A 13,434-nucleotide genomic window follows, 5' to 3' on the forward strand; every position below is an offset into this window, starting at 1 on the left:
TCGTTTTGCTAAAATTGTCACTTTTATAGCATATTTGTTTTTGGATGTTTTGCGAAACCAAAAAAAACTATGATATACAATGTGTGTGTAAAGAAAATACTTTATTTACTAGTTAAAAAATCATTTGGTATTGATCAAGTTTTTTTTCTGGATAAGATATTATATGGATAATTGGATAGAAAATACAATTATATAATCTTGTACCTGGTTTAATTAAGCTAATTGTCATCAGAAACTTGTAATTTTTATGAATTTCAGATTTTCTTTTCATTACTGCTTTTCTTAATAGGTCAAGTTCTTATTTACGTTATAAAGTATGATATTTACAAATATCAAGTTATCATGTTTTTTGAGAAATTATGAGAAACAAACAAAAATGAAAAAGATAGGAATAAAAAAAAAAAAAAAAAAAAAAAAAAAAAAAAAAAAAAAAAAAAAAAAAAAAAGGTAGTGGGGCTTCCAGGCACTTCGTGCCTTCTAGCCCTGAAGATGTTTAGTATAAATGAAGTCTTAGAGGACAAACATGACTATGAGTTTTGATATGACAAGATAGAATATGAGAGAGGTCCTATAAACCGGAGAAAGTGTTATATAAACATCTGTCATATTACTCAGAATATTATACAGAATTCAATAAAAATATATTTTAGGTGAAGAGGTGAGATTTCACCTGTTTTTTCACCTCATTTTTCACCTCTTGAATTTTCATGAATTTCATCGTAAAGACTTTGTCAAGATTTCATCGTAAAGACTTTGTCAAGATTTCTTCGTAAAGACTTTGTCAAAACTTCATCGTAATGAGCGTAAATCAGACAAAAATATATTTTAGGGTAGAAGGGTATATCTACCCCGTTTTCTACCCTCTTTTCTACCCCATATGTACTTACTGAAAAAGTATGTGTTCCATCTGTCATTTTACTCAGAATTTTACACCAAAAATAATGTTTAGGTGAAGAGGTGAGATTTCACCTGTTTTTTCACCTCTTTTCTCACCTCTTGAATTTTCATGAAATTTACACCAAAAATAATGTTTAGGTGAAGAGGTGAGATTTCACCTGTTTTTTTCACCTAATTTTTCACCCTCTTGAATTTTCATGAAATTTACACCAAAAATATACTACTAGGGTCATTTACGAAGAAATCTCAACAAAGTCTTTACGATGAAATCTTGACAAAGTCTTTACGAAGAAATCTCAACAAAGTCTTTACGAAGAAATTCATGAAAATTCAAGAGGTGAGAAATGAGGTGAAAAAAGAGGTGAAATCTCACCTCTTCACCTAAAATATATTTTTGGGTCATTTACGAAGAAGTCTTAACAAAGTCTTTACGAAGAAGTCTTGACAAAGTCTTTACGAAGAAGTCTTAACAAAGTCTTTACGAAGAAATTCATGAAAATTCAACGGGTGAGAAATGAGGTGAGAAAACAGGTGACATCTCACCTCATATGTCCTTACTGAAAAAGTATGTGTTCCATCTGAAGTTCTTATATACGGGTCTTCCAGGAGCTTTTCACAAATTATATATGTTTTCATGCTTTGTCACTTTTCTGTCACTTTTCGGGTAAAAACATTTTTATTATTATATATAAATGAATTTTACAAAACCACCGTTACCGTTCTTTGGAAATAAGAGTAGATGTAAAGATATTATATTGAGAGAACTTAAGAAACTACCGAATGGTCTAACATTTGTAGATTTGTTCGGTGGAAGTTTCTATATATCCCATTTGTGCCATACAATATTCCCAGACTCAAAGATTATATGCAATGACTTCGACAACTATATGGACCGTCTCAAACATATTCCAGACACAAACAAAATATTGAAAGAGTTAAAAGAAAAGATACCTATAGGTAAGATGGAACGTATACCATTAGATAAGAAAAATATTGTGAGAGAGGTTTTGAAAAAGGCAGAATATATTGACTGGGATAGTATATCTGCTAGACTATTATATAGTGGTTCTATAAGAGTTCATGACATTGAAACACTTATGTCAAAAGTTTTATATCTTAACTATACAAAGGTTTTCAAAGAGAACATAGAAAAATATACTGAGGGTATAGAGTTTGTGAGATGTCGTTGGACAGAGTTGTATGAAAAATATAAAAACAAGGAAAATGTTTTCTTTATAGTAGACCCGCCGTTCTTTAACACATACGATTTTCAATACCAAGTAGACTGGACTTTGAGAGACTCTTTAGAAACTTTAGACGTTTTACATAACCATCCATGCTTTTACTTTACATCCGATAAAAGTGGTTTGGAAAGTGTCATGAGATGGTTAGAGGATATACATGACTATGAGTTTAGATACGATAAGATAGAATATGAGAGAGGTCCTATAAACCGGAAAAAGTGTCATAACAAAGAAATTTTATTGGTAACTAAATGTGGTTTGAAATAGGACTACTTGTTTTAGGTTTTTTCCATTGTGTCATTTACTTATTTGACGTGGCAGAAAGATATAGAGAATATGAAGATGAACCAATGCCAGCAAATGTTCAGCACATGTACTCGTAAGAGATATTTTTATCTAATATTAAATGGACGCACAGAACTTAGCGAATGCACAGCAACCTGGACAACCAAACCCAGAGAATATTCCAAATGAAGTTAGAATACAAACTGCAATGGCAAACTATGGTCAAGTGCCAACAGATGTACAAATGCAAACTGCCATGTCAAATGACGCTGCGTTAGGCTTACCACCATGGTATGCAAATATGAGATGGAAAGAGTTTTATACAAACCCTGAAGTGGGATATAAACAACTCTATGCAGATGACGCGAACACAGGAGTTGACCCAGAGTATGTTTTCTACCAGAGGAGAAACAGAATGTATGAGCTCCAGTTAAAGAATGCTATGGAACTCAACAGGAAACGTAAGAGACTAGGCGGACATTAGATTTTACATATAGTAAAATGGGTTTCTTCAGTAAGATAGGAAACTTCTTTCGAAATGTTGGAAGAGGTATATGGAATGGAATAAAAACCGTAGGAAGAGGAATTTGGAACGGAGTCAAAAATATTGGTAAAAGAGTAGGTCAGTTCGTTGGTATTATACCTAAAGACCCTGAACCAGAAGAACAAGCTCCTGTTATACAACAGCCTGAACCTGCACCACAGTCTAGTTGGCAACCAAATCCAACACCTCAACCGTATTAAAAATTATATTTTTACCGTTCGATAGTAGTTGTATATGAAACTAAGTTCTAAGTAAAACGCATGGTATAATGGAATTATTCTCTTTCTTCCATCTGTAGTAAACCATACTTGAAAGTCTGAAATACTTCCACTTGGTGGTTCATATAACTTTGTAGGTTTTTCGTAAAAGTCATTTGCCAAGCATAAGAAAGAGTTTTGAGCGCCAGAAAATGAAGCATGAACAATAATAGCAGCTGGGTCGAAAACATCTTTAAATAAATATGGTTCATCTCTTGCATATCGACTGTAAATATTTGCTAAAGGAAGTTTGACTTCTGATTTAACATTCTTTGCAAATAATACCATGACATTGCAGTGAATTCTGTATATATTTGTTCGTCTTTCTTTGGATTGTCTTCGTAGATTTGAAATGACACTTGTGAATTTTGTTTGTCATATACAATTCTCACATAAAGTGTGCTCTCGGTATTTGCATATTCATCAGCATATTTTGCATAACATGAATTTATTTTATCTTCTATATTTTTTAACGCAGTCTGTAGAGAAGATGAAAGGTCAACTTGTATTAGCTCAATTTCTTCCCACATTTTTCGTTTCCCTTCAGATATATAATCTATATGAAACCTTACAATAAATGGAAAACTTTTATCTTCTACAGACACAAACTTCATTCTACGAAAGCCAATAGCTTTGTGACAGATGGGTCTCTTAGCCATCTTAATGGGTAGTCAAAACGATAGCCTTCATGCTTTACGGTCTCTGTCTCAAACTTTTGACCGACATTCGTAAAAAGTTCATCTAATGGTTTAGTTGTAGCAACTCTTGAATTTTCTTTTTCTATTGAAAGCATATTTTATCTAGAATAAAAATGTCGAATGAAACAGCGTCTATGAGAAATACAACACAACCGACAACTCATTTTGCAAGCTCTAAATAAGAACACAACAAACTTTTCAAACTATTCTAAGATATCTGAGTCATTGAAAGAAGGAAACTTAAAACTGACGATAAACCCAATGACAGATGAGTTTCTGTTTCAAGACAGTAAGAACCATACTGTCTGTGTAAATCCAACAAAAGGAACTTTAAACGAGAAGCCTATAAAAGAACTTCTTTTGAAAGCAGATGTTGACAACAAAGCTGACAAAGAGTATGTAGACGATGCAATAGCAAAAGAAGAAGAAAGAGCAGATGCAACATATGCAACAAAAGAACATACTCATCCTGAACTAGCAGACAAAACATATGTTGACAATAAAATGTCAAGTGAAGTGACAAGAGCTGAAAACGAATATTCTAAAAAGACTCATACACATACCATTGCAAATATTACAAACTTACAAGAAACCTTAAACAGTAAAAGTGACGTTGGACATACACATACCATTGCAAATATTACAAACTTACAAGAAACTTTAAACAGGAAAAGTGACGTTGGACATACACATACCATTGCAAATATTACAAACTTACAAGAAACCTTAAACAGTAAAAGTGCCGTTGGACATACACATACATCTTCTGAAATAACAGACTTAAACGTTAGCCTTGAAAAGAAGGCAGATAAGAACCATACACACGATTTCTTCGCAACTGTTGGTATAGAAAATATTGCAGGAACGGTTGAAGAACCTGATGGAACTGGTGGGGATGTATTAAATTGGAAACCTCCTAACTTTCCACAAGGTTTAACATCGGATGAAGACATAACAACGATGAAATACACTAGATGTAGAAATGTTTTTGTCATGGAGGATGAAAACAAAGTTAAATTCACTGCTCAAGATTTATATGACAACAAAGCTGACAAAACATATGTTAACGATGAGTTAGATAAGAAAGCTGACAAAACATATGTTAACGATGAGTTAGATAAGAAAGCTGACAAAACAGAGCTTCAAACGTTAAAGACAGAAATACTTCAAACACTATATCCTATAGGCTCTATTTATACGTCAATGAACTCTACCAGACCAGAAGTAGTACTTGGTTTTGGAACTTGGACTCAAATAGTCGACAGGTTTTTGTATTGTGCAAACTCTTCAAAGGAAACAGGTGGAAGTAAAACGATTTCAGGTGAAAATTTACCTGCACATAGTCACTACATAGATTTAAGTACATCTCAAGCAGGTTGGCATAAGCATAAATTTTGGGATTGGCACGCCTTGAAAAAAGGTAAAGGATATGATGTTAAAGACGACGTTCAGTTTGCTATAAATTGTTACTGGAGTGACACTCAGGGAGATGGAAACCATACACATCGCGTTACAGGATATACGCAAACAACGGGACAAAGTAAAGACTACATGCCACCTTACATGACAGTTTACGCATGGTATAGAAATGCTTAGTCGTCATTTCAACTTCTTTAGCATATTCGTCAGGAGTTGTCTTATATTTGTTAGGAACTGTTTTTGAAAGTATACCACCTTGAACTTTGACAAGTTTGAACGAGGTCTGACAATAGTAGTTTTATCTTCTGCTTGCAGTCTGTACATTTTGCCATGTTTGCCTAAAACTTCATAATATTCTCTTGTATACTTTCTTCTATTTTTACGAACACGAATGTGAGTACCTGTCGAGTTCCATTGTTGTCATAGTCAATAGTATTTTCATATGGGTCGCGTTTAGGTATTTCTATTTTTACTTTGTCACCTTTCTTAAGTTGAAGCCTGGCATTCTTTCTTGTTGTCTCTTTTGACTAAACTATTAAATATATAGTCTTTCTCTAATCAGGGTTGTTTTTCATTTCTTCAGGGGAATGGTTTCCCAAACCTTTTTTTTACGGCTATTGTAAATATTTAAAACTTGTTTCATCTTTGCCATGGAGAAGTGTCTGTACTTGTCGTCATATGACATTTCATCTACCTCACCACCTTGTGGTTGGTTTAAGTCTCTTAAGATTTTTATACAACTGTCAATGACACCAAGAGCAGAATGGTTTTGGTCGACAATGAAATATTGGTTTACATTTTTGAACGCAGATAGTTTTTAATATCGTCTGATTTGAAAGAACTTTCACAGTCAGATGTCAGTTTTGTTGGATGGTATTTGTCAACGAATATTGTCAAAGCAGTTTTCACATCTAAAATATTTTTGGACTGCAATGGTATGGCTTCACAGTATCTTGTGTTTTGACGCGACAAATATTAGCCAGTATGGTGGTCCATCTTCTCTATACCTCGGAATGTTTTCCAAGATATCCATAAACCAAGCATTTGGTGTTGAACTAAAGATTTTTATCATGAGTGCTTTCTTTGTCGCTTTAGAAACATAGGGGTCCTTGTTTGGATTCGTCATTTTTTACCCCATAAGAAATGGGTTTATTTGGCGCATTAGCAGGAGTTGCATCCAGATTTTTGCCCGCAGTGGGAACAATAGCCAGAGGTGTATTTGGAGTTGGAAGGAAGATTTTGAGTACATTAGGTATACTTAAAGAGAAAGCACAACCTATTATACAAACTGTACAGAAAGGTTGGGATGTAGCACGAGATGCAGCAAATCTTATTCCAAATCCTGAAACAAGAGGAAAAGTTCAAGGATGGATGGACAATGTTTCCAGACAAGCAGGAAACTATTATAACAAAGCAAATGACTACTATAACCAAGCAGGACACTATATGGACCAAGGTGAAAGATTCTTTAACAGAGGATATAACCATGCACAACAGTGGGTAAACAATAACCAACCGCAACCACCTCAAACTTGGGGAATGTAAAGTTTTTTACTGAGATGAAATGAACAATACAGCATTGAGACAAATGGGTTCAAGATGGATTTGTCGACTTCCAGCAGTTACACAACCACGTGTTTGTCAAGTTCTTCCTATACCTCAAGAAGTTTTAGACCGACTTAAAAAACCTAAACAACCAGTTGAAAACAAAACAAACTAAAATTTTTTACTGAGATGAAATGACCGAAGAAGTTGAAACGGTAGATTTGACACCACAAACAAAAAGTTCAGAACCATTGTCAAAACCCGTCAAAGAACTTACAGATGAAGAGAAAAATTCAATAATAGAAAGTGCCAGGTCTGGAAATACAAACCCTAACTACAAAGTCACTTTTCATAGAAATGGAACGGCTAGTATCTCAAAAAAGAAACAGACTCTCACAAATAAAATATTGAAGTCTGAAGGAGCTTTCGAGACAACAGATGGAAAGTTTACTTCACTGACAAACAGTTCATTATAGAACATCTCATTGACTTAGAGTCGAAATATTCTAAACTTTACAACAAAACACAAAAAGTTGAAAAGGAAAACAAAAACAAATGGCATATGATATTTACGAAGATACTAACGACACAACCATACCTGCAAGTGAGGTAAAGTCAGAGGAACCAAAAAGTGACGAAAAACCAATAGAAGAAGGTGAGCCAAAAACTGAAGATAAACCAAAACCAAAGTTTAGTTTGGAAACTACTAAAACAAGCCAACCTTCATTAGCTGGTATGGGTTGGCGTCAAAGGCTTATGGCAGCAGGTGGTTATGTAAAGTAAAAGAAAAACATTGCATGAAATAAAAACATTTTTTTAAAAAATATATTTTTTTATTTTATTTGAAATGTACGTTGAGTTTGTTGAAGAAGACCGTTGGGAAACTTGTTTGTTAGATGAGAAATATGAAATTCACTGTTCTGAGCCTTTTGAAGTCAGAAACAAAAAGACAAAAAGAGTTTTAAGCGAATGGGAGCAAAATGACGGATATGCTAGGATGAGGATTGGTGGAAAACACTATTTTAAACATGTTGTCATTGCAACTCATTTTATACCAAACCCTAACAATCTACCTTTTGTAGACCACATAAACCATATAAGAAACGACAATAGACTTGAAAACTTACGTTGGGTCACTTGTTCTGAAAACAGTAAGAACATAGGCAAATTTAGAGATATTGTATTCGAATTTGTCGACGAACTAGAAGATGAAGCAATTGAAATTACAGACTATGGTAAGCATACGTTTGAGTTTTACTACTATAGCGAAGAACAGGACTCTTTCTACCTTTATACCGGCGTAAACTATAGAAAATTACAAGTATGTTTTACTAAGGCAGGCTGTGCTTATGTAAACACTAGAGATACAGATGGAAAACACGTTCATATATTTCTCAACAAATTCAAGAAGCTATATGGCATACAATTTTAAAACCATATATTTTTACATATATTAAATGTTTCAGGTTGAAAAACAAAGAACAAAAGTAGCAGATACAAAACCGTTAGACTATATCTTTACAAATGCCGGTAGAAATATTTCAGATGAAGAAATTTCATCCCGTTCATACAGGTTTGACTATCCAATTCGTTGGCTTCAAAGTCCTTCAGATGCAAAGGCAATAGGATTTAGAAGAGTTTTGTTTTCAAAAAGAACTAACGCGTTTATGTTCGCGGTATATTTTCATGGGCAATATATAGGTCCTAATGGTCTAATAGACAAATTTGATGAAATGAGAATCTTTACAGTTCGTTCAGACGAAAGTCTTGAGAAAACTCTAAATGACTTTCAAACTCAAATGAACAAATACTACTGGGAATTTCAAGAAAAATACGACTCTTTACTAAATGGAACATACTATCTGAAACTAGAATACGACAAGATGAATTCCACAGTTTCATTTCAAAGGATTGAAATTAACCCTCGAAGAAGTACAGAGTTTTTATTTTGGGAAGTAGACAAACGTTCTTGGGCACAATTTCTTCGGTTACTAAACCAGAACGAACCATTACCACCTGACGGTCCGTTTAAATTTATACGCCCACCAACAGATTTGACAGTTTATAGAAACGTGTTTGACCCTCAAAATGTTATGTGTCATGCAAGTTTCAGTTCAAGCAACAACAGTTTTCTTTGTATCGGTAAGGACTTTTATGACTTTGCTTCTAAATTCTACGAACCACCTAGTAACAGTTTCTCTGACTTTCAAGTTTGGTTCACAACAAATGGTGTGCAACATATTATTCCATTGTACTATGACTTTTATCTCGAATTGCCTTTCATATATAACTACGGAAAAGTGCTGAAAAAGTATTGAAAAATAATGTTTAGGTGAAGAGGTGAGATTTCACCCGTTTTCTCACCTGTTTTCTCACCTGTTTTCTCACCCGTTGAATTTTCATGAATTTTGTGCTGAATTCGACAAAAATGAGTTTTTGGTTGAAAAAAGAGGTGGAGCCAAAAGTGGCTCGACCTCAAAACAAGCATTTTGTGAAGAATATACCAACCCGCGGAAAACAGCGGGTTGCTTTTTATACAAAATTCAACAGGTGAATTTTCATGAATTTCCTTAAGATAGAAAAAAATATATTTTAGGCGACCAGGTCACTCGGTCACTCGGTCACTCGGTCAACTAACATCTTTTTGAAAAAGTGTGACAACATGACATTTTGACAACAACACAGGAAATAGATTTCATCGTATATTTTTTGTTAAGACTTCATCGTAAATGTTTTGTTGAGACTTCATCGTATATGTTTTGTCGAGATTTTTATCGTTGTGGTCCGACGGTTAAGCCACAAACGAATGTCCGACGTCCCACCAAAAAATATTTTTTATTTTTATTGTAAGAACAGAAATGTCAGTCGAAGCAAAAACGTTCACGAACAAATCTAATGGCGAAACATTCACAAAAGGCACTTACAACGGTATTGAAGTCTTACGTAGAGACAAGGATGGTTATATAAATGCAACAAATATGTGTCAGCAGTTTAGGAAAGACTTTAGAAGGTTGTTGGAAAATAAGTCCTGGGAAGAGTATTTTAAGGCATTTTGTGAAGAATATACCAACCCGCGGAAAACAGCGGGTTGCTTTTTATACAAAATTCATGCAGGAATTCCTGATGAAATCAAACAGGTTAGAGGAATGTATGTAGACCCAAGACTCGTAAACTATATTGCAATGTGGGCTTCTCCAAAATATTGTATAGCAGTTGGAAAAATTATGGACTCCATAGACAAGAAAGTTCATGAGAAGTTAGATGAAGAAGAACTTGAAGATACAGTAGAGAATGCAAAACCTTTGTTCGAACAAGAAGTTAGAAAAATGCATGAAAAACAAATAGAACATGAACGTGAGATATGTTCTGGTTATAGAGATTCTCCATACGAACTAGACCAATGGGAACAAGAAGATTTAAAGAGAGAATTTAGAGAATATGAACTCGCTAAGATAGCATTAGAAGCTGCAGAAGAGAGGTTAAAAGTTTGGGGTCGTTTTGTACAAAAATATTGTGAGTAAATGAACCATTTTTTTCGACAAAAATAATGTTTAGGTGAAGAGGTGAGATTTCACCTCTTTTTTCACCTGTTTTTTCACCCGTTGGATTTTCATGAATTTCCTTAAGATAAAAAATATATTTTAGTTTTTTATAAAATATTTTTTTTTATTTTTATTGTAAGAACATGTTAGCAACAACAGCACCAAACTCGTTAGTTATGAATCCAACATCTATGTTGGTAGAGATGAAAAACTTCATTCCTTCTTCATATACTTTCGAAACAAAAATCCAGAAGATAAAGCAAGAACTTTTAACATCTAATTTAGACTGTAGTGCGAAAGATGAAACAAATGAACAGTATCTTTATGAAATGCAGGACATTATTGACCATTTACCCAAATTGCCTGAAATCCAACAACAAAAACTCACTATTCCTGAATTCGACGAAATTGAAGTTAAAGTTACTGACTCAGTAGAAATAAAGAAGTTCATACGAAAGGTAAATTATGAATTCCTTGGTTTTCATTGCAACCATAAAGTTATGGACAAAGATTGCGACATGTTATATAAGAACATCTCTGACCTTTACAAATCCGAAGAATTTAAGACCTACGACAACTTTGTTTCATTAGTTGCAAAATGTGTATGGGAAATAAGAGATAAAGATAGTAGGGGTAAGGTATGGAATGAACAGATAAGACCCGCTATGTTTGAGATGAAGAGAGCAATTGACGCCTTGGTTGTTTTAGCAGGTAAGGTTTCAGAATATAACGCAAAAATGAATCCGCAATGTTCTAAATGTAAAGCAGCAATGAGGAAATATAACTACTCAGTCAAAGAGATAGAAAGAATGCGAAACGACTATGCAGACTTAAAGAAAGAAGCAGAAAAGCCAGCAGAAGATAAAATGGATATGTTGACATTTCTTAATAAAAACTATCCAACAGCAGAAGATTTCCTTCTATCTGACGTCAAGAAGAAGTATAAAGAAACTTTCGGTATCGTTAAAACATTCGATGTACTGACAGAAGAAATAGAAGCTACGAAATTGTTTAGGATTTCAAATATACATCATACAATTCATGTAAAACGCTTATAAAATAACAGGTGAAAAAAGAGGTGAAAAAAGAGGTGAAATCTCACCTCTTCACCTAAAATATATTTTTATTGAATTCAGCAACAAAATTCTGAGTAAAATAATTTTTAGGGCTTGTGTCAAACCGTTGAGTTTTCACAAAATTTAAAAAATAACGTTTACCATGTGAAACGCTTATAAAATAACTGAGGTGAAAAAACAGGTGAAAAAAGAGGTGAAATCTCACCTCTTCACCTAAAATATATTTTTATTGAATTCAGCAACAAAATTCATGATATAACTGTATTTTTTTGACGAAGAGAACTTTTACACTTCGTAAAAAAATTCTATGAAATCATATCTTTTATACAAGATAGAAAAAATAAAATTAAAGTTAGTTTTATTTTTTTTTATTTTTTTATTTTGTATGTAAGAACAGGAAATGTTAAACATTGAGTTTGAAACAGTTAGAAAGATAGACAATAACACCAAAGTGGTTAGAATAGGTGATTTAAACGTAAGATACTCAAAGAAATACAACAAATATTCTTTGTCAGACATTATATCTCCATCTGGAAAGAAAACATCCCACGACTGGGTTAGAATTGCTTCTACTCAGAAAATTTTGACAAGAAATCCTGAGCTTTTGATATCGGTAAGATTTCATGGAACTACAGCATATCTCATTGACAAAAGTCTTATACCAGTAGTTTTGTTATGGGTAGACCCAGTTGTTGGATATAATTTCATAACATATGGTTCGTTCGATACGGAACGTTGCAGTGAAGGCTTACTTTACATCGTTCAGAAACCGAAGGACTTCAATACAAAGAGATATAAGATAGGAAGAACATATAATATAAGTAGTAGATATGACTCTACAGTCAATAGAGTTAAGGTTGTGTTTGTAAATGATATGAGAGCTGCAGAAACAGAACTACTTGAAAAGTTTGAGAAGATGTATGGTGCTCCCACGAAAGGTAAAGAAACGTTTGAAGTAGATGAGATAGATAAAGCTATAAAATTATTTGACGAAGTTGCTGAAAAATACATGTAAAGCGTTTATTTTTGGTCTTTTATACAAGATAGAAAATAAAGTTAGTTTTATTTTTATTTATTTTTTTATCCGGAATATAAAGACAGATATGTCAACAACAGAGAACACAACAACTGCTATCGTTCATGAAGCTATAAATGAAGAATATGAGTACATACAGTATAACAAACAGTTACGTCTCATTCGTTCGGTCAAAGACGATATGTACCAAATGCAAAGTATTTTGAATGCTCTTCGTTCTACAAAGCAAGCATATCATTGGTTTGAAAACCAACAGACAAAAGAACTTTTAGAAGAATTTCCTCATATGTTTGCTACCCTCGGAAAACCGAGGAATGAGATTCCGTATGAAAATCGTAAGAATTTGCCAATAAATTTAAGAGGATATTATGTACATAGACTTCTTGTAAATGCCGTAGCAATGTGGGCTTCACCTCGTTACGCTTGTTATATTTTCATGATGTTAGATGAAATTCATAGACAAGAACGTGAAGAGATGGAAAACAAGCTTGAAGCAAAAGACAAAAGCGTTCAGAAAAGAATACCACGTTCGGTACCAAAAGGAAAGGAAAAGAACTATAAGTATATGATTTATACTGAAGAGATGGAAAATGAAGAAGATAAAGATATGGTTATGTTGCATTTAGTCAGAAGAAACAACAAGAGCTTTTACGACCTTGCTAAGATTTACAAATCTGACAGAAATTGGTTCTATCGCGAAAACTTACCGATTTCAATGACACCGAATGAAGATGTGAAACAAATAGTTCAAGATACGTTACCTCAAACACACTATGATATGAAAGGTTGTACAATACTTACCTTCAAGAAGAAGATTTGCCATTGTTAAAGGAAAAAATAACAGAGTATTTTGACAACTTCAAACAAGCAGAGTAGATGAACCATTTATTT

The 13,434-nt window shown here is 33.5% G+C and overlaps 11 protein-coding genes and 2 pseudogenes across 13 annotated transcripts, besides 1 other annotated feature; all 13 read left to right on the forward strand.

The window, feature by feature from the left end:
- Positions 1-416: 416 nt before the first annotated feature.
- Positions 417-13,434: part of a mobile genetic element that runs on past the window's edge.
- On the forward strand, positions 1,590-2,408 carry TVAGG3_0580590 (phage tail repeat-like family; the record flags this gene model as incomplete). Its single annotated transcript, XM_051239138.1, has 1 exon — positions 1,590-2,408. One exon carries the CDS (start codon positions 1,590-1,592, stop codon positions 2,406-2,408), a length of 819 nt encoding a protein of 272 aa, XP_051096962.1.
- On the forward strand, positions 2,548-2,910 carry TVAGG3_0580600 (uncharacterized protein; the record flags this gene model as incomplete). The annotated part of the gene is made up of 1 exon (XM_051239139.1): positions 2,548-2,910. The coding sequence occupies one exon, from the start codon at positions 2,548-2,550 to the stop codon at positions 2,908-2,910; it is 363 nt and encodes a 120-aa protein (XP_051096963.1).
- TVAGG3_0580610 (serine threonine-protein phosphatase family) lies at positions 2,928-3,170 on the forward strand (the record flags this gene model as incomplete). Its single annotated transcript, XM_051239140.1, has 1 exon — positions 2,928-3,170. The coding sequence occupies one exon, from the start codon at positions 2,928-2,930 to the stop codon at positions 3,168-3,170; it is 243 nt and encodes an 80-aa protein (XP_051096964.1).
- Positions 4,187-5,190, forward strand: TVAGG3_0580620 (phage tail repeat-like family; the record flags this gene model as incomplete). The annotated part of the gene is made up of 1 exon (XM_051239141.1): positions 4,187-5,190. A coding segment is annotated over one exon (1,004 nt), but the record flags the coding sequence as incomplete, so codon positions are not given.
- Positions 6,488-6,889, forward strand: TVAGG3_0580630 (uncharacterized protein; the record flags this gene model as incomplete). The annotated part of the gene is made up of 1 exon (XM_051239142.1): positions 6,488-6,889. One exon carries the CDS (start codon positions 6,488-6,490, stop codon positions 6,887-6,889), a length of 402 nt encoding a protein of 133 aa, XP_051096966.1.
- Positions 6,909-7,064, forward strand: TVAGG3_0580640 (uncharacterized protein; the record flags this gene model as incomplete). The annotated part of the gene is made up of 1 exon (XM_051239143.1): positions 6,909-7,064. One exon carries the CDS (start codon positions 6,909-6,911, stop codon positions 7,062-7,064), a length of 156 nt encoding a protein of 51 aa, XP_051096967.1.
- On the forward strand, positions 7,084-7,672 carry TVAGG3_0580650 (annotated as a pseudogene). The gene has a single exon. A coding segment is annotated over exon 1 (589 nt).
- On the forward strand, positions 7,737-8,321 carry TVAGG3_0580660 (His-Me finger endonucleases family; the record flags this gene model as incomplete). The annotated part of the gene is made up of 1 exon (XM_051239144.1): positions 7,737-8,321. One exon carries the CDS (start codon positions 7,737-7,739, stop codon positions 8,319-8,321), a length of 585 nt encoding a protein of 194 aa, XP_051096968.1.
- Positions 8,347-9,207, forward strand: TVAGG3_0580670 (uncharacterized protein; the record flags this gene model as incomplete). Its single annotated transcript, XM_051239145.1, has 1 exon — positions 8,347-9,207. The coding sequence occupies one exon, from the start codon at positions 8,347-8,349 to the stop codon at positions 9,205-9,207; it is 861 nt and encodes a 286-aa protein (XP_051096969.1).
- TVAGG3_0580680 (uncharacterized protein) lies at positions 9,748-10,410 on the forward strand (the record flags this gene model as incomplete). The annotated part of the gene is made up of 1 exon (XM_051239146.1): positions 9,748-10,410. The coding sequence occupies one exon, from the start codon at positions 9,748-9,750 to the stop codon at positions 10,408-10,410; it is 663 nt and encodes a 220-aa protein (XP_051096970.1).
- On the forward strand, positions 10,575-11,489 carry TVAGG3_0580690 (organellar and viral DNA polymerase type B; the record flags this gene model as incomplete). The annotated part of the gene is made up of 1 exon (XM_051239147.1): positions 10,575-11,489. The coding sequence occupies one exon, from the start codon at positions 10,575-10,577 to the stop codon at positions 11,487-11,489; it is 915 nt and encodes a 304-aa protein (XP_051096971.1).
- TVAGG3_0580700 (organellar and viral DNA polymerase type B) lies at positions 11,908-12,522 on the forward strand (the record flags this gene model as incomplete). The annotated part of the gene is made up of 1 exon (XM_051239148.1): positions 11,908-12,522. The coding sequence occupies one exon, from the start codon at positions 11,908-11,910 to the stop codon at positions 12,520-12,522; it is 615 nt and encodes a 204-aa protein (XP_051096972.1).
- Positions 12,611-13,419, forward strand: TVAGG3_0580710 (annotated as a pseudogene). Its single transcript has one exon. A coding segment is annotated over exon 1 (809 nt).

This window comes from Trichomonas vaginalis, chromosome II, assembly GCF_026262505.1.
Source record: "Trichomonas vaginalis G3 chromosome II, whole genome shotgun sequence".
Taxonomy (NCBI): Eukaryota; Parabasalia; order Trichomonadida; family Trichomonadidae; genus Trichomonas; species Trichomonas vaginalis.